The sequence below is a fragment of the Molothrus aeneus genome, chromosome 8, assembly GCF_037042795.1.
Source record: "Molothrus aeneus isolate 106 chromosome 8, BPBGC_Maene_1.0, whole genome shotgun sequence".
In the NCBI taxonomy this organism is placed as follows: Eukaryota; Metazoa; Chordata; class Aves; order Passeriformes; family Icteridae; genus Molothrus; species Molothrus aeneus.
Genome location: NC_089653.1, coordinates 22,815,487 through 22,834,909, shown reverse-complemented (window position 1 = coordinate 22,834,909; position 19,423 = coordinate 22,815,487). Strand labels below are relative to the sequence as shown.

The 19,423-nt window shown below is 42.4% G+C and overlaps 1 protein-coding gene across 3 annotated transcripts in view; it reads left to right on the top strand.

Annotated features, from left to right (window-relative positions):
- Window positions 1–14,433, top strand: part of BTRC (beta-transducin repeat containing E3 ubiquitin protein ligase) — a 115,664-nt gene extending 101,231 nt beyond the window's left edge. For all 3 annotated transcript variants that reach the window (XM_066554403.1, XM_066554402.1, XM_066554400.1), the window contains 8 exons: window positions 571–708; window positions 1,188–1,306; window positions 3,635–3,884; window positions 4,557–4,675; window positions 8,822–8,932; window positions 9,529–9,607; window positions 12,888–13,081; window positions 14,101–14,433. In XM_066554403.1, coding sequence (XP_066410500.1) covers window positions 571–708; window positions 1,188–1,306; window positions 3,635–3,884; window positions 4,557–4,675; window positions 8,822–8,932; window positions 9,529–9,607; window positions 12,888–13,049 — 978 coding nt within the window. In that variant the 3' untranslated portion in view covers window positions 13,050–13,081; window positions 14,101–14,433. The remainder of the gene's footprint in view (window positions 1–570; window positions 709–1,187; window positions 1,307–3,634; window positions 3,885–4,556; window positions 4,676–8,821; window positions 8,933–9,528; window positions 9,608–12,887; window positions 13,082–14,100) is intronic.
- Window positions 14,434–19,423: the final 4,990 nt, after the last annotated feature.

The window sequence follows — 19,423 nt, the reverse complement described above, 5'->3', positions numbered from 1 at the left end:
TGGTACTTTGCTCCTCCTGGTGCAATGAGACCTAATAGGCTGTTAAAGGAGAATATCAAGAACTGGAGCAGGGAGAAAGTGCATTTCTGAACTCTGCAGTCCTAAGACTCAGGAAAGCAGGAAGCAGCTGAGCATGTTTGCCTTGCATTTAGTGTGAGCAAAATGGCATGTTCTGGTTGTTTCCTAACGACAGAAGCAGTGCTCAGGCACTGTTGTGACAAGTTTGTAAATGCATTTAGAGCTCAACTGAGACTTTCTCTTCAGTTATTTAGCTGTTGAGTCAGCAGGGGCTAAAGGTTGGAGATAGAAAAAGACTTTTAGGTTACTTCTTCCTCACCATTCGCAACAGCACAGATCAGTTTAGCCACAATATATTTTCTAAGCATTTGTCTGTTTAATTGGTTTTATTACATGTATTCTAGAAAGCAGTTATGTCATTGTATGGGCCTGATTGCAGGAAAAAGCGTAAAGAAAAGTGTCTGCTGCCTTCTCAACCAAAGGGAAAAAAGGGGAGATAGTTCTGTGCTTTTATTTTTCCCCTACATCTCATTTGTCTCCTATCTCTTCAAGACGATAGAGTCGAACTGGCGGTGTGGAAGGCACAGTTTACAGAGGATCCACTGCCGAAGTGAGACAAGCAAAGGGGTTTATTGTTTACAGTATGATGATCAGAAGATAGTAAGCGGCCTACGAGACAATACTATTAAGGTGAGAATGCTCCATCATGGCATACTAATGGCTTGGAGTGCCTATGCCATAAATAATAGTGTCCTAATTTCAGTGACACCTACCCAGTCTCTTGTTAGTAACCTAGCCTTCTGCTTCCCCTTCCCCCATCTCCCACCTGCACAGCAGCTACTCTTTTATCTGGCTAGAGAGACCCTGTTTTCAGACAGACAGGCTTCGCCAGCAGAGTTTCTGTCCAGCAGTAATTACAGGCTATGTAATTACTGGGCCCTGTATCCTTGTGAGAAAGTAAAACCAATATTCGTAGTAAAGCCAGTAATATCAAAGATGTCAATGTATTGCACCAAAGAGCCTGTAGAAGACTCTGCAGATGCCACTAAATGTGTTCTAAGTGCACTATGGAAGATGTGCTATAGTAAAAAACAGTCTAGTCAAACCAGTAAGTGCTGAAAGATGGAAACCTTACTGAACTGTCCAGTTTTGAATGTTTGCTGTCTTAGATCTGGGATAAGAATACATTGGAATGCAAGCGAATTCTCACCGGCCACACGGGTTCTGTCCTGTGCCTCCAGTATGATGAACGGGTGATCATTACTGGATCTTCAGACTCAACAGTCAGGTGTGTGCCCCTGATTTGCACCTTTCTGTTTGCCTCTTAAGATTTCAGGTTTGCAAGCTGCTGAAATGATCTCTTCTTAAATGTGTGCCGTTCAAGCAGTTCCATGAAGTTGTTCAGCATTGTGCTGTCCTTATCAGATGTCCATGCAAATCGCTGTCAGGGAGAAATGAGAATCTAAGCCAAGGCCAGTCAAGGTCAAGATGACTTAGGAAGGCCATCTGGCATTCCACCAAGGTTTTGCATGTTTTGACACTCCCTGAGAATGTTATAAATTCTCTTTGAGAATAACTTTTTAAGAGTTGAGGTTTTCAAAGCAAGTTTGTAGGTTTAGTTGTCCGTTGTCATTTAATTTTAACAAAATATGTATGACTAGATGTCCTCTGACTTTAAATTAAATTTTAGCATGATGTTTCTTTTCATTAAATCTTTCTAACCTTGCTTTTCTTCAAGTCTCCAGAAAAAGGATGGACACCTCAAGATAGCATTTGTGATGCATGTTGTGCATTTGTGAAGTCCACCAGTCATATTGGAGGATACCAAAGAGTGTAACACCTGTAGTGTAAATAGAGGCACTTATGAGTTAATGAATTGCAATATGAGCTTGGATGTGAAGGGGCAGGTCTGACTTCTCCATGTTGTTATATACTCCCTCCTTGTCAGAGTACAAGCACTGCTCTTGTAGTGAAGTTAGACAGCAAAAACCTGCATTGATGGCCTTTTCTGGAGCTATTAGCATGCATTCAGATGGCTGCAAGCTCCTCTGTGCTTGTGTAAAATACTATCGTTAAGCTCATAGTAGTATTGTTAAGCTAATTAAATCGAACTATAACATGTGATGCATGCAGTCTTGCAGTTCTTCTAGGTTTTGGGGTCCTGTCATTCATAGGAATCCAGAATTTCAGCAACACTGCCTGCCTGGAGGTGATGTGGGAACTGCACTGGGCTAAACAGATCACAAAAGGAGAGGCTGATTTCTGTAACAAGCACTGTCATTTTCCATCTCAGGCCAGGCAGGCCAAATTGCAGACTGGCTACTTGCCCAGGAATACTTTGTCTCCCACTGTATCTATAAAGGTTTGTGCAGACCCCAGAGGCATATAGGATGCATCACTTTTATCCTTGGGTCTCCTCAGGAAGAGAGGCTTCATCCAATAGACAGTACAGATGGGCTCTTAATGCTTCTGAGATCTCAGGGATGCACTTGTCCAAAGAAGTCAGTGGGTCTCCAGCTCCTGTTCAGTTTGGCAACCTTGTCTGCAAACTGCTCGTATGTTAATGGCTCAGGTCTTTAGTTTTTTCTCCTTTGCATTTTCTAATTGGAATGTGGTTTTCCTTCTCATTTAGAGTTTATAAGTTGATGCACTTTAGTTTCCATAAGTTAGAAAATAAGACATTAGAAGTGTTTCTCACATCTTGCCTTTTCTTATTGCTTGCCTTATTGGCAGCAGGAAGTTTTAACTTCTGCGAGGTCTGATGTGCCTGATGATACAGCCATTTTCTGCTCTCATATAGTGTATCTGGGATAAAGGTGTCATAGTACCAAAAGAAATCTCTTTATGGAGGGCAAAAGAAGTTTGCCAACAGAATAGCCCAAAATAAATATTTTTAAGACTTAAAATTTTCATTTCAGGTACTGAAAGTTCTGTATAAAGCTTTTATCTAACTTGCATCTTAAATTATCTTTCAGTTGAAACAGTTGGTTCCAATAACATTAAATTGACATAAATGCTATGTCTTAATTTGGGTATTCAGTGCATTCCTGGAATGTAGCTGTGTACCAGATGCACCGCAGGGTAAATGCAAATCATGGTGCAACTTGTGGCAATTACTTGTATTTGTTTGAAAATAATTGTCTTGTCTTCTGCTTCTGTATAAATTACCACTTGAGCTGATAGTCCTGTGAGAGAGGTCAAAAATGAAGCCTGTCAGGGAACTTACTTCTCCACATTGGCTGGAAATGAAGTGTATAATAGGCTGGCACAACCAGGAAACACCAGTCAGTAAGGCCATCAGTCTGCTACCTTTCCTCAGCATTAAATTTCCTTAATTAAAGAATGCTTTTTTCCTGGGTGCATTATTTTTATGGTGTTAACTGCATTGCAGGGTTTTTGGCTGCTGGACTGTCTCAATGTACACATAATCAACAGGTTTATCTAATACATTTTTTTAATGAACTATTTAATAGATGTAGATATAACTTGTGGTGTTTGCTTCTCTAATATCGCTAGAGAGTCAATTACCTCTCCCTGTCCCTCTCTGGCTCTGCAGAAAATTCGCAGTGCAGGTTGTTAACTCTCATCTGTCTGGTTTGAAATGTGAACCTTGCAGAGTGTGGGACGTGAACGCGGGCGAGATGCTGAATACGCTGATCCACCACTGCGAGGCTGTGCTGCACCTGCGCTTCAACAACGGCATGATGGTGACATGCTCCAAGGACCGCTCCATCGCCGTGTGGGACATGGCCTCCCCGACAGACATCACCCTCAGGAGGGTGCTCGTAGGGCACCGAGCTGCTGTCAACGTGGTGGACTTTGATGACAAGTACATTGTATCGGCATCAGGTGACAGAACTATAAAGGTGAGGTGTTTCAGAGGCTTTTTGTTTGCTGCTCTGGGGTATTTATTAGGAAAGAACAGTGACCAGATGGGGAAGATGGCCCCTGGCAGGATCTTCCTTTAGAAGCAGTGTTCTTCCTCCTGCTCATTTGCACTTGTCCCTCCTCAGTTGAGCTGGCACCGCTTATTTACAGAACCTATGGCAAATCAGTTCCAGGTACAGATACAGTTAAAAAAGAACATTTTTTTCTGTGTTCTTTTTCGACTTGACCACTTCCATAATCTGTTCAGTCATTTAAACAGTTGTTAGAGGGCAGCATGGGGACAAAAGTGAAGGTGAGTTGATAGGAGATACTTAAGGAGGCACTTAAGTGTTACTGCTGTGATCCCAGTCTGCAGCATTAAACCTCAGGAGAATCTATATCGTGTGTAAACAAAATCATAACCCAAGAATGCTGAACCTGGAAGCTAATTTGATACTGTGTGGCAAAAATATTCTGTGTACAGTGACCCACCCTGCTATCAGTTGCAGACTATAATCACAGGTCATCAGAGGGGTGATTTTCCCAGTCTTAATGGTTGCATCTTCATTAAGAGCATTCTGGATGCATCTATTTATCATACAGGCACCATCTTTTGTTAGTCTCTTCGTAATAATTTGTCTCTGTGGTTCCCTCCCCCCTTCCTGTCACAGGTATGGAACACTAGTACCTGCGAATTTGTGCGCACCTTAAATGGCCACAAACGAGGCATTGCATGTCTGCAGTACAGAGACAGGCTAGTAGTGAGCGGCTCTTCAGATAATACCATCAGGTGAGAGACACACTCCCCATCACAGGGTTCTGTGCAGGCACACTGTCTCTGGTGCCTTGGGACGTGCTGAGGTCAGGCAGCTGAAGTGCTCTGTACCCTTGTCAACTTTGAAATATGCTTTCTTCAGTATAGAACATTGGGAACTACTGGAAAGAGATATTAGAAGCCTGTTTTACTGTGTTGTCTTTCATCCTCTACATCTCAAGAGGTCCCATACTAATCAACAAGTTGCATTTGCTCTGACAGTTCTGGTGTATGAAGGAGCTGGCAAGTACCACTTTCTACGATGTCCTCTTGTGATATTTTAATTGGACTATGTGTCTAGTTAAAGGGGTCAGATTTGCAGTAAGAGGCATTTAATCCTCTGCAGAAATCCTCCTGGGCTCTCGCCAAACTCTTCTTGTGGTACTTGGCACCTGGTTAAGTTTGGAACAGCTGGTTTAGAGCATGAAGTTCAGTTTGCTGCCTTTTGCACTTCTCCAGCTGCCCTAGTTGCAGTCTGAGATTTAACTCTTTCTGGTATCACAAACCAGAATTTCTCCCTACATCCTGCAGATGCTGGCAGAGGGATGTCCCACTAATTTCAGGATGTATGGAACAAGCTTGAATATTAGTTACGTGATATAAAAAAATGGCTCTGTCATGGAAATGGGAGTAACAGCAACCTCCCTTTCCCTTTGTCATTTTTTAAAGTAATTGTCTGCCTTTTGGTGAAACTTGAAAGCTGGGTAGTGTAAGCAGGAACCCTTCACTTCACATGTAATAATTTTTCCTCAGTGAGAATGACCTGTGCTATTGTTTGCCTGTGGACTTGGTTTGCAACATGCTGCCTCTCCCTGCTCTGCATTCTGTAGAAAAACAGTGGTCCTTTGGTTGACATCACCAGGTCACTGTTCCAAATTTTAGTACAAAGCTGTCTCAGAGCATGACCAGGAGAGCTAAAACTTCCATCTCTTAATCAAGGGAAGAGGTATTACAGGCATTGTGTAAGAGCAGCACCACTGCTGAGAACTGCACTTCAAATAGAAAAAATAGCCCTCTGCAGTTGTACCATGAAACTTGGCCACAGAAGTAGAGCAAGAAATAGTTAAATACTACAGCAGCTAGGGAAGGATCTAAAATATGCAATGCTAATAAAAATAAATGTCAAGATAGTGATAATACTGAACAGGAATACAGTTACTTTTATGCTTGCATTGGACAAAATCCCTACTTAAGAGATAAATTGTGCTAGAATTTCAGGAATGTCAACAGTGAATCTTAATGGGAGTCAAGTTTAGCAGCAGTGTGAGCAAGGCAAGATGCTGAAAGACAGTTTTCTCCGATCCCAGTCATTAGCAGAGGGCACAAGTCAGTAGAAGGATGATTAAGAAAAAGTTTCTTAAGTCATCTTTGTGGATGGCTTGGTGCTTTTTACATTTGATTTTAATCCACTATCAGATGTTGTGTGCTGGACTTCAGTACAGGCTGATCTAGAACTTAAAAGCCCATTATTCCTCAGTTGCAGAGAAAGTTTTTTCCAGAAGATGAATTTGTGATTTCTAGTTTTGTAACTGCAAACGTTGAGGACATGTAAAGTAGCTGAGACATAGAAAAAATGTTTAGGTTTTGATTTAAGCCAGAAATTTCACCTGCTACAAAGACATCACTATCGTTGTGCTAATTTCCATCTAGCAGAAACTGGTCCGTCAAGTTTAATCCAATCACTTCAGTATCTTAGTTTCAAAGTTCCTAATTGCTACAGCCAAAAAAAAAATGTAGGAAAAAAAAAGGAACCGGAGAATTTAGGGCAAGAAAATAAAATTAGACAATATTATGTTGGGTTAAGTTTTTAATGAGTGGTGGGTCTTCATGTGTCTATTTCTAGGATGTGCACACATAAGGATCTGATACCAATCTGTTTAGACAACAGCATTCTTTCTAAGAGGTGGGGATTCAGATTCACCTGCCTTCTGTACATCTCCCTGCTCTGCTTTCAAGTGAATTAAAGTCTGAGATAATTGCAGACCTCCCTCTATTTCCAGAAGTTCTCCCAAAGTTACAGGAAAGAGCAGTGGTAGTGTTTTTGACTGCGTACACAATTGAAGTGATTTTTTTTTTTAGTTAGTTCTCAAGCCTTAAGTTTAGTTCTTTTACTCTTTGTTCCTTTGAATATTTAAAAAAGTAAAAGTAAGAGAAACTTATCAAATCTGAGAAAGTCCCTTGGCACCAACTCTGCTAAGAGACCCTACTCTTAATAGCACTTATCCCCTTTGTACATGAAAGCCCATTTGCCATGTGACAAGGGACATGATCACCTCTTGTAATCCCATCCAGGTAAAACCTCAGACTGGGACCTGAAAATACAGGCCTTAGTTAGTGTGATGCAGCCTCCCAGAGCTGCTGGCAATTTCATGATCAATGGCAAGGAATGGAAACACATGGCACAAAAGTTCCTGGCACAAGATTGGTCTTCCAACCTTTCTGCACCAGTTAATGTCTGGCATTGTCCATCCTGTTTACAGTCCTTGAGAGAGATAATGCTCTCTAGCAGCCAGAGTGCCTTTGGCTGACCTTTTCATGGAGTTGCTTGCTCTGACCTTGACTGGTGTGCTGTACTCAAGTAAAACTGTTGGGCCCTTCATAGATTCCTGAAAGATCAACTTCACAGATTGAAGAATCACTTTGAGCTCCTTGTTGGCTTCAAACATGTGCATAGACCTATCCTTTCTCAGTTCCACAGTGACAAGTGTTCTGTTCATTCCTCTGTTGTCCAAAATGAGAGAAACTTGTTGTGGCAAGACAGCTGCAACCATTATCCACCAGCCTTGGGCACACATCAACCAGATCTGGATTATTCCCTGGGGAACCTCAGGAATAAAATACATGGGGGATGGTTTATCTCTTTCTTTGTCTCTCAAGCAAAAGTGACCTGACCTCTCAGCAGCTGTACTGCTTCAAGATGTGTCACCCAGAGAAATTCCACAAACCCCCCCAATATTTCTCACTGCAATGAAGTTCATGCCAGTCAGAGCACTTACTGAATGAGCATTTGAGAACATTTGTGACTGCTTTCTTTCTGCTGTGTGTCAGGGACTCAGAGCAGATATTGCTATTACAGGATTGCTGTAGGAGCAGAGCATGTCTCAGCCAGAGATGGAACACCTCTAGACTATACATGTCAAAGAATTTCAGTTCTTGTAGGCAAATAATCTTTTTTTATCCATGGTAATTGGGAGTCATATCAAAGAGCTGGCAAAAGTATGGAAAACAAATAGACTTACTTCATAACTGTTTGAAGCCTTTAACTAGTTTTCAAGGTAGTGGCCAGGTGTAAATATTATGTATTTTAATTTATTCTCCATGCTGAAAATCCATCACAAAAGCTAAAACTCTGGGATAGGTACAGTTGAAAGAATAATGTGTTGCTGGGCCTCTTACTGTATATTGGTTTGGGTGCCAGAACTTTTTAAAAATACTGTATTACTAGAAACAGTTCACATAGAGCCACAGGAGTTATTTGAGAGCAAGAAAAAAATGCATTTAAAATAATAAACACAGAGCATCCATTTTAGTATATGCATAAGTGCCTGGATTACAGATTAAACATACCTTCAGGAGGAGAAACGACAAAGAAAAAGGTCTTGTTAATTCTTGTACCTCTCACCACTATATTGATAACTTAATTTGTCTGATGGAAGTCTCCAAATCAGAAATGGGCATGTAGGGGAACAGAAAGGTCACATCCCCATGAAGGTGATCGTATCAATTGAAACAAGCTGCTGAGGGGATTAGTAAGTCTCTCTCTCTTAATATCTTAAAACCAAGGCACAACACTTTTACAAACTATGAACCTCAGTAAAATAAAGTGAGGCTTACTGTGAAGATAACTGAGAGATACCTTGTGTTACTAGAGCTGTAGATACTAGACACAACTGGTTTGTGGCTCATCTCCTGTGTGTTACTGTAACATCGTAGGGTCATGTGGAAAATCATGTATCTATTTAACTGTGGGGAAAGGAGTGATGAGTGTGGTTTCTTTCTTCTTTGTTGTTCCATCATAATCTTTATTTCCAAGTTTCCATTAACTACAAGCAAAGACCAAATGTTTCAGTGCAATGCTAAGGTATTAAAAAATTCTTAATGCTTCTTTGTACTCTCTTCCAGGCTGTGGGATATAGAGTGTGGGGCATGTTTACGAGTACTGGAAGGCCATGAAGAGTTGGTGAGATGCATACGCTTTGATAACAAGAGGATAGTCAGTGGGGCATATGATGGGTGAGGATATCAGTGCAGTCAATGCTTTGCATCTTTCTGTCTGTCTCAGTGTCTCCCATCCCACTTTGTGCATCTTCTGTATAAATATCAGACTGTCTGTCATACTAAGAGGACCTTTTCATGGCCAGTAAGTGAGAACCATGCTAAAGAGCATAGCTTTCATCTTCTTTTAAAATAAGTCCATGTGATTTGATGTGTGTGGTCCAGTTCTTGTGCTTGGTAAGAATATCTGACTGACTCAACCTGAAATTCCTTCCAGCTCAACCACTTTTAAGAACAATCTTTCCCATCTGTGGTTGTCTGCAGGACCATTTGCCATTACAGACAAGTTGTCTGCACTCCCGTGTGTTTCTGTTAGTTATTACCACCTGCTTTTTATGTGTTTTACTTTACTGACAGCATATTTTTACCTCCCATTAAGTTCTATAAGCTTTACAAAGGGGAAATGCAAGAAGCAGGTCTCAAGAGCAGGAGGATTGCTGTAATTTTCCTTAAACTGGTGTATTAGCTAAGTTGTACTAACAGTTATTTTTCTGTGAGTAGTTGCTCTTTTCTCTTTAACAGAGCCATGGTGTTTGTCTATTTTTCACCACTAGGAAAATTAAAGTATGGGATCTTGTGGCTGCTTTGGATCCTCGTGCTCCAGCAGGGACCCTCTGCTTGCGAACCCTTGTGGTAAGAGCTTTAGCTAGAGGTGTTGAGGAAAGTGTGCTTGTTCAGAGCTATCTTGAGCTGTGAAAACTCAAGTCAGTTCAGCCCCAGTCTGCAGGATCTTGAAATAATTTCTAGGAGTCTGGCTTTTTTGGCTGTCCAACTTCTAATTTTGCAAGATATTAATTGCAAGCATTAAAAGTTAGAATCTCTAACCTTTTCACTCCACTCTGGACTTTTGAACAGTTTTATTCTGTGATTTGAAGTTAATAACTGAATCCATTTTTTACCTCATCCTTGGAATCCATATGCTAGTGGATTTACATTAATCTGTGTGTACCTGATGATGTAGTAGTAAGTTCTATGAATTGTTGGCATGAAATTTCTTAAAAACAGTACATTCCCAATTTGAGGAACAAACACACTTGGGATTGCTTTTAACTGCCTTTTGGGTGCTTAAAGAAAAAGCAGGACAGAAACAGAAAGTGAAATTGCCTTATGCCCAAACAGCAACTACTCTTTTCATGCTGTCCACTGGTTTCTAGTGCAGGTCAGTGATGATGTGGTTGAAATGTCATTATGTGAGTGTTAACAACATTCACAGTCATGTTTAAAAATGGCTCTGCTTGGTCTTAGAATAATGTGGGAAAGTTTTGAGAAAAATGCCAGGACAGCCAAGGCCTTGGGGTGGTTCTGTAAGTGTTCCTCCACCACATTCCATGCAAAAAAAGGCACTGTTGCTGGGGATAAAGCAAGATTTCAACCAGTACCAAAATCTCATTGAAAAATAAGTACTGTATGTTTTTATTTCTTAGGTTGAAATTGTTTGGGCAGTGTTTCAATAGGTATATGTCAGAACTTTTCCTGCTGTGGCTCATGACTGTAGTCTGTACTCTAAAACAGGATCATACCAAGGCTATCTGATTCTCTAAAAGTGTGGTTACTTCTCACCAGCTGAGCTGTGCTGGCTGACCTTCTGCACACCCATCAACCACCTGAATTGCTCCTGTTGTAGATTTCACTGAAGTACTTTATGTCACATTTGGTGCAGGCTGTGAGGTTACTGGGACTCAGTTGACAGGCAGTAAGATCATTAAGTCATGCTACCCTTTTCCAATCATGTATTTGGACCATCAGCTACAGGATCAGAGTCCATGAGAGCTTTGGATGCCCGCAGGTGCTACATTGAAAAACCTTCTTGTTAGCCACATAGAAGTGCAAATAGTTTCATGGCTGAAATCCAGAAAAGCCCTTTGTCATTGGTCACCCAGTTCCAAGCTATGGAACAACTCTGTGCCCATGAGCTCATATCCTGAGAGTCTAAGACTTAAGACTTGGTATTAGTAGTGTTTCTCTGCTCCAGCCTGAGACAAATGTGTGCCTAGTAACCTGTAGACTTAATTTAACTGGTGTGATTTCCTCTGCATGTTCCAGCAGTGGACAGCCAAAGTGCCCCAGCTAATTATATTATAAATCAGAAGCGGTGGGATGGAAACACTGTAGGAATCTCAACACATGGATACTCATAAATCCCTGTTTGATAGCAATGGAGGGGGCCAAAAGCAGGGTGGGGAGCAGAGGAAACTGTTGCAGTGCTTTTAGGACTTTTATGACAACAGGGTGTCCTTATACCCGCTTACCCATGCTTTGGTGTTTTTTTCCTCTTCCCTCGTCCTCCAAAATTAAACCTGGCTGCACAATGAACATCATGAGTCTCCTGCTGCTTGTGTTCAATTTTCAAACAGTAGGAGGAAAGTGCACAGATAACAAATGTTCGCTGCATGCCAGGTCCCTTCCAGTTTTGTCTTCCGTTAGCTGGAACAGTGCGACATGAATTTGACAGAAGCTTTCCATGAACAGAATAAGCTCATGGTTCAGCTTTCCTTATGACATAAACAGTCCAGGTAGGGCAGCCTTACTTAGACCACAGTGACTGGGATCAAAAATAGAGTTTTGAACAGAACTTTTGGAAGTACCCCTCCCTCTCTCTCTCTCCCCCCCGCCACCATCTCAGTGAATAATCCATCAGTGGATCTGACTGTTGTAATGATACTTTTTGGAAGAACTTCTTTACTGCTGTAACACAAAACCTGGAAAAACACTTGCCTTAAGAATAAGTGGGAAGACAGAAACTCATAAGATGTTTATAAAACAAACTCAAGTTAGAAGATCAAAAAGGTTCCATTGATTAGAAATTCTAAAAAAATTATCTTAGAATCTGGCTTACATTTGCATTTATTCTTAGATAATTTTGATTTAAAGATTCAGAAATTCACTTTAAAGCATCTGTTGTTCTTTGTAAACTGAGCTGTATTTTTGTAGTCTTGTGCTATAAGACAAAGATTTCCCCTTTAATAACTAGCAATTCTCTTTTGCCTAAATGTTTGAGAAACCTGTAGATTCAGTATTAAAGCGTTTTAAGACATGTTTTTTTCCTGACCTTCAGAATCCCCTTACAATGTTGTGAGCACTAAAGAGAAATGTGTGTTCATGGAAGAGACAGGGCTCACCGTCACTGCACAGTTTCTGTTCCCTGGTGACCGAGGAGGAAGCCACTGCTCTTGGAGTGTCACAACCACCAAGAGAAAATTGGCAACACACAAGTGAAAGCAGAGTGGATTTGCTCTGTGAAATCCAGGATCTTGCCATTGCCTCCTGTTAATTATGGTCTGAACTCTTGCCAAATTGTCATGCCACTTCCACTCAGCCTCGGAGCAGAATGCAAACTGCCTATAAAGAATGCCCTTTCTAGATCATATTTTTAGAACTGCTTAGGAAGAATTACTGCTGTGTCACTGGACTTTACAATAGGCTCCTTAGTGTCCTCCAGTGTTAAGCTGTTCCCTCTTCAGCAGTGGCAATGATGCCAAGTCTTGAATGCAAAGTTCTCATCTCTTACCCTGTAACCTACTGTACCTAGGAATGCTGTAATTTTAGGAAGGAGTTTTGCCATGGAATAAGGAAGACAGTGCACCTGTCAGCCTCACCAGATGGAATTATATGGGGTGGGAGTTTGGTTTGTTCTGCACGGTGTGTGTCTAATACTGGGATTTAAGGAATAGTAGGACAACTGTAATGTAAACTGCCTGCAAGTCAAGTACTCAGATATTTTACTTGTACTCAGACTTTTCCTTGAGAGAGGGTTTAATTTATGCTCTGGGATGGTGATGCACAGTGTGTCATCTAGGGTTTACTGACAAATTAATATGGCACTAAAATCAAGCCCAACTTCATCTTCCCTACCCCATCCCAGGTGCCAACTAGTTTGCAAAGTAACATGCTCTGTCTCCCACTGGCATTTCAGGAGCATTCTGGAAGAGTCTTTCGACTTCAGTTTGATGAGTTCCAGATCGTCAGCAGCTCACATGATGACACCATCCTCATCTGGGATTTTCTGAATGACCCAGCTGCCCAGGCAGAATCCACTCGTTCCCCGTCCAGAACATACACCTACATCTCCAGATAAATAACACTACACTGTACCTCACACTCGCACAGGTAAACAACAACAAAAAAACCTTTAAAAATAAGGTGAGGCTCAAAGGTGGCACTGGATGTAGTGTGAACCTGCTGTTTGAATAACTGGCTGGGTTTAGCAGTGTTTGTCATCTTGGTTATACAGTAATTACAGTGTCCTGTAAAAGGACAGGAATTGTTCTGGTACCTTAGAACAGGGACTTTATTTTAGGATTTGTGACATGTGGTGCCTATGACTCCCCCTGAAGAACTCCTCCTCCTCTGTCCATCATCATCAATAATTAAATCAGTTACACTGCTGTCCAGAAGGAAGAAGGGTTTCTGCAGAGCGAGTAGAGCAGCTGCTGCCTAACAAGAGGATGCAGATGGCCTGACCCTGGGCAGTTGTCACCAGGCAGGAGGGCTTTGCCAAGAACCTCCCTCTGAAGTGATGACCATTCTCCTCACTCTGCAGCAAGCTGATTCAAGATTACAGTTTGGCTAGGGGAGGAGACACTGAGGCACAAGCACAAGCCCAGGCAAATTAAATCGAGATGCATCAATGTGCAAAATAATTTACGGATAGGGCCTATCCCTTGTTCTCTCTCTCATGCCATGGATGTTAAATTATTCATATCAGAGCCTACTTGGTTTGCTCATCACCTTTTGTCTTGGCCAGCACAGTATGGGGAGTACAAAATGTTTCATATGTTTGGGTCAGCTGTAGAGTGAATTTGAAGCATATGAGTGAAGTGGCATTACATGATTGCCTGTGTTGGTGGGTACATGCACAGTTACTGTTAATAGCAGTAAACATAAGAGAGAAGAATGGCAGAAGAGCTGACAGGCTTCTGCAAAGGGGTGTCCACAGTGACATTTTCCCATGAAAGTGCTCTGTCATGGGGCACATCCTGTATTCTGTTTGGTAACTGTACCATGATGCTCTGGACCTGTCAGATCTTGATTTTCTCAAACACTCTGGTCAATCAGATCTATTTTAAATCATTAAAAGGCTTAATATGAATGGGGTTTGTTTGGTTTGTTCTGTTTTTTGTTCCCAGGACTCATTTAAGCTGCAGTATTTAAATGCCAGGACAAAAGAACTATCCACGTAACCAATACTTGCTGAAGAGAGAGGCTCTCAGACTTGTTTCTGGAACAAAGTTGGCATGCGGTTGATCTCAGACAGGGTCTACTCAGCGCGGCTGACTGCTAAAGTGCTGCTATATCAGAAGATGACTTTTATCTTTCATGAAGAGTTAACATTTTTAAACCTTCCCATCCCTTTCTTCCCTCATTCCCCTCTTCATGTTCACTCTTCCCTTTACCCCATTTGATTCCCCTCCAAGCCCAGTCATCAATGTCCTATGAATATATTTAAGATGTCGCCAGAACGTGTTGCTTTGCTGTTAAGCAGAAGACTTACAGCCACAGTGCATCCTGCTGAGAGTCACTTCAGGGTGGGTGGGAGGGTGGGTGGGTGGGGAGGCTGCTACTCTCAGGCTGAAATCAATATCCATTGCTAGGCCTTTGAAAAAGCATTCAGCTCTGAAGAGCAGCAGAAACACTTAAAACAGCCAGACCATCATCCCCCCAACCCCAGCTTCCCTGCGGCTTTTGGCTGTTCTAACTGCAGACTTATTTTTTGTGGAGAGAGGACCCTTGAAATTTGACTATTATGAGCCAAATCCATCTCTTTCCTCTCCTGCCTGCTATGCTAACCCTTTGGAAGCTGGATGTGTATTGTAGTCTCCTTTTAACATCAGCTTTGCTGGGGAATGCTAGTCGATGAAAAGTTAAACTCTCTCCTGCCAAAGTCCCAAGCATGATGGACTGGGGCTGAGATCCTGTCCACCCCCACCCCAGGTGAACTGTTGGCCCAGGACAGTATTTCACTAGCAAAGGGATTGTCTCTACCATCTTCCTACTGCTGTTCTCCCTGAAGACAGTATGTTGCTGATGGTTTATGAATCATTCTGTAAATTGGAGAAAGTTTGAGGCTGGGCTGAGAAGGAAAGCTGGACATTGCTCCTATCCTTCCATTCCTTCTCCCTCAGAGAGGCTGTAGATGGGTACTGGAAGAGGGAGCTGTTAAAAATTTCACGGAGCTCTCAAGTGCCACCCTAGAGTGACACACTAACAAACATTTTGGCCATGACTATAAGACTTTGCCTCACTTGAATGAGCAAATGCACACCCTGGAGATGGTGGCTGAGTAAAATGAGTTGGCCATGAGGACAATCATTGCATTTAGCAATGACTCCAGGCCAGTTCTGCAGCATTTTTGGGACTGGCTTTGCTAGAAGGGATTGAGGAGTTTTTGGTCTGCTTCTGTAACCTATGTACTGCCTTGCAGTTTAGGGACACAGGCTGATTAGTCCTTTTGCGGATAGCTGAGATGGGTCTTTGCTTTCTGGCTGAAACTTCTGCTAATTGTCATTGTTTAGAAGATAAAAATAGCCCTGAAGAGTAGGTACATGAGAAACAATTCTGCATGTCTGAACTAGACAGAGGTCTGGGGGTAAACAGCTCTCTTCACAGAGCTGGAACAAATTGCAGCTGGCCTGCATTTAGATTAGAAAGGACTCTGTAAATCAGTCCCTGGCCATTCCAGGTTTAGGCACAGATCTTCTGCTGTAGGTATGGAAAAATCTCCACTGCTTTAGTGGGGAGTTGCTCTAATCCCACAGCAGGAAATCAAGGTCCTTCGTCTCTGGGCTGGAGGGCTGCCTGCTTTGTTAACACCCTCTGAACTTGGCAGATGGGGGTTTTTTTAATAAGTATTTCTCATCAACTTCACTTTGCTGGGGAAGCTGTTGCATTGTTTGTAATTTCTGGGGATGCGCTTTTTCCACCAGTGAAACCTAGCAAGGAGCTGGTCCAAGAGTCCCCAGAGAGCAGTCCAGAGGCTTGAGTAATTTAGGTGATAGCTAGGACAGACAAGAAGGCAATGGAGTTAGGGAGGAGGGCAAAGCTGGTTCTTGGGTAGTACCTAGTGCATTTCCTGAAGCATGTGGGCAGCAGTGTCAAGCATCTCAGAGCATGTGATGACACTCCTCTTTTCTGTTTGAACTATTCCTGTAAAAGAGTCAAACAGGTTAACAACTCTGCTCAGGTAACAGTGACAGAGTGACTTACCTCTGCAGAGTCATAAATAAGTTTTGAGTCACAATGTTTATCCACAAATAATTTTAAGTCCAGGAAGGCTGTTTTGGCTTTCAGGCAGCTCTACATATCATGAATACTGCAGTCCCAAAGCCAAAGTGGCAAGGGATCAGAGAGAATCAAAGTTCACATCCCAAACTTTGTTGAATTCAAGTTCTGAGTCTTAATACTATTTTAAGAGTCTCTCTAAGTTCATGTATTACAGGGTCTGCAGCATGGCTGCATATCAGCAGGGGTTTATATGACCTTGGGTGAAGATTTAATAATTATTTTCCTCAGTTTGGTTATCCTCTGTCCTTTCCATTTCTGTTACTGTAGAAAACAATGATCTGTTACTCCAGCTGCTGAAGGCTGCAAAACTTCCTAATATTTTAATTACATCTTTGTGGCAAATACCTTCAAGGATGTGTTGTATTTTTGGTGGTTGAGAGAATTTGGGAGAACTGGCAGACTGGCTGGCCAAACACAAGAGATACCACCACTGCAAATTGTCCTTGGTTGTCATAGCCCTGCTGCTCTATGCTGCTATTCTGTTGGGTCTTCAAGTGGTACCATACTGTATAGAGTGGTACTGTGCTGTATAGAGCTCTTTAAGGTACATTTAGCAAGCAACTGCTGGAATCCATTTTTGGCACATGGTAAGAAAGGTGTGTCACCCTCACAAAGGGACTGTGTGTAGGTAGGGACAGGACTGCAGAAGGGTGAGGATTCCTACCCCACTCCCCAAGTTGTACAAATTTTCTGATGGCTAAGAAGGAAACTGAAGTTAACTGATCTAACTTGAACTTGAAACTGCCACAGCCTGACATTTGGTGGTGGTTATTGTGCACCCAGGGAGGAGCAATCTGGTAAGTAGATCTCCCAATGTCAGAAGAAAGTGGCTTTTTCAAACTCCCTTCCCTTCCCTTAGGATATGTGTGCATGTGTGTGTGAGTGTTCAAGAGTGCATGTGAGAGAGAGGTTTCAGCATGAACAGGGTGGATAATCCCTCAACCAGATTGGAGTAATTGCAGAGTTTATAATGAAAAGAACTAGAACATGCCTGCTGAAAGGAAATAAAAAAGGGCTGGAAGTGTCTGTGGGCTTTAAGTGTTGCACATAGCTTTGAATGAAATACCTCTGCTGCTTAGAGATCGTCACTTCTCCCGCAAGTAGGAAGCTCATGCTAGCCTTCCACCTTGGATTATGGGATGGAAAGTACTGGAGATGTGGGACAATCTGTTGTGGCCACACCATCTCCTGCATGTGACTCCTTTGCAATAGGGCACAGTTTTGCTGCAAATATTTCTCATCCTCAGAGGAACACAGCTTGCTTTCAAATATGCAAATAGAAAATGGCATGAAGGAGATTGCAGTGAGATAACTTCTACAGATGTCTCCTCTGGAGCGGCTCCCTCTGCTCCCTGTTAACATTCAAGGACAGACACATCCACTGTTGGAATGGAAGGATTCAGGTGATAAGTTGAGAAGTCTGTGATCATCAGAAACATTGAAATGCTTTACACTTGTTCCTAAACTGGAAGCTGACTTGGACCACCATGCTCTACCTACCCACCTCCTGCTCCAAAGGATCCTTTTTTCTTTTTCTTTTTTTTTTTGAACACTGAAAAAGCTGGAGAGTATCATGCATATTTCTCCACTCCCAAGTATGTGTATCTGCCCCTTCCACATGTCCCTTCCTCAGTCTGAGCGGAGCTCCAGGCTTGGTTCTAAGTTTTTTGGCATCCCACCTCCATTGGGAAGCACCTCTCTAGATTGGGCTCTTGCCTAACTTTGTTAGCTTTCTTTAACATGATTTTATATCTGCCTTTTGTGGCCTATTATTCCTTAATTCACTGGGAAAGGACAATATTTGCATTTAATAAATCACAAATACTAGCAGCTCTCCTTAGCTAGAGAAGGGAACAAGAAGCAATGTCCAGCCTTCCTACTGCAGGCTTGCTCTTAACTGTGGGAGGAAGAGGAGGAGATGACACAAGTGGTTGAAAACCTGGCATATGTGGGGATGGAAATGGATCTCTACAGAAGTGGGGATGGTGCTGAAAATAGATCTTTTAGCTTGTGTAGTTGGCTGTGAAAAATTGAGGTTTTCCATGATCAGGAGTCATCAGGAGGTGATCAAGTAAGGCCTCCAACTGTTGAACTTGCCAGCTGATGCCCTTTTTAGGATGCAGTGGAGACATAAGGAGAAAGGGATGGTCTAAACTATGCTTTCCAAGAGAAGAATGAGCTTTGCCAGGGTCTCCAAGTGGCATGCATGATGCATTTGACATGCTGAGCTTTGCCCTACTGTTCCCCCCAACATGATAAGCAGCAACTTCCCAGAAGGAGGGGGGAAACAGCAAGTGACCCAGCTGTCCTCAAAGGAGGTCTCCATATAAAATTTGTCTATCCTGCTGGAAACTGGGTTGATTGGCATGAGGGGGTTACAGTCTTTCTGCCCCTCTTTTAATTCAGAGATGGGAGCAGCAGGTCCCTTGGGTGTGTTCCTTCTCCAAAATCCCAGTAATGGGTTGAGAGGAATGGCTACCTGCTGAGACTGAGCATTTGGCTTCCCCTCCATTCCCCCCTTGCCCCATTTTTTTAAGATGAGGTGTAGCCAAACTACTGGGCAAAATTCCCAAAGCAAATCCCATGGGGGAGCCTTGGCACACTGCCAGAATAGATCATCCTTTGATTGGTCAGAAAACTCTTCCCATGACTTTGTGCTTGTTCCCAAAGATCACGGGGCCTCCACGTATCTTGTTCAGCAGATAACCCATGGGAGTTGGCAACACTGGTTGATCCTTGGGGATGTTAAGGTAATACTCTCAAAATCACAGAGATTCTGATGTACATGGATGTGCAGCAAGCCCTTTAGATACTATAAACAGCTCCTAAATAAGTCCCCTTTTTTAACAGCCCTAAGAGATACCTTGATTTCTGCTCAAGCAGGAGCCAAGTGCAGCTGTGGCCAGAAAATCAGCGTGAAATACAAGTCTTCATCACAGAGCAGCTGTGCTCGTTCTTGCACAATGAACAGGTTTTTGCCTTCACAGGCAAAGTGTTTTAACCTCCTGGCACTGGAGCACTGGTTTACCTCTGAGCAAAACTCCACATACAGGAGGCGGGTCAGTGGGCTGTTTGCAGTGGCTTTTACAAGGAGCTACCTATGAAAATTTTTGGGCAATTCAGTGTGAAAATCTGGAGCTGCTTTTGAGTGTAAAACTTTGCTTTGGC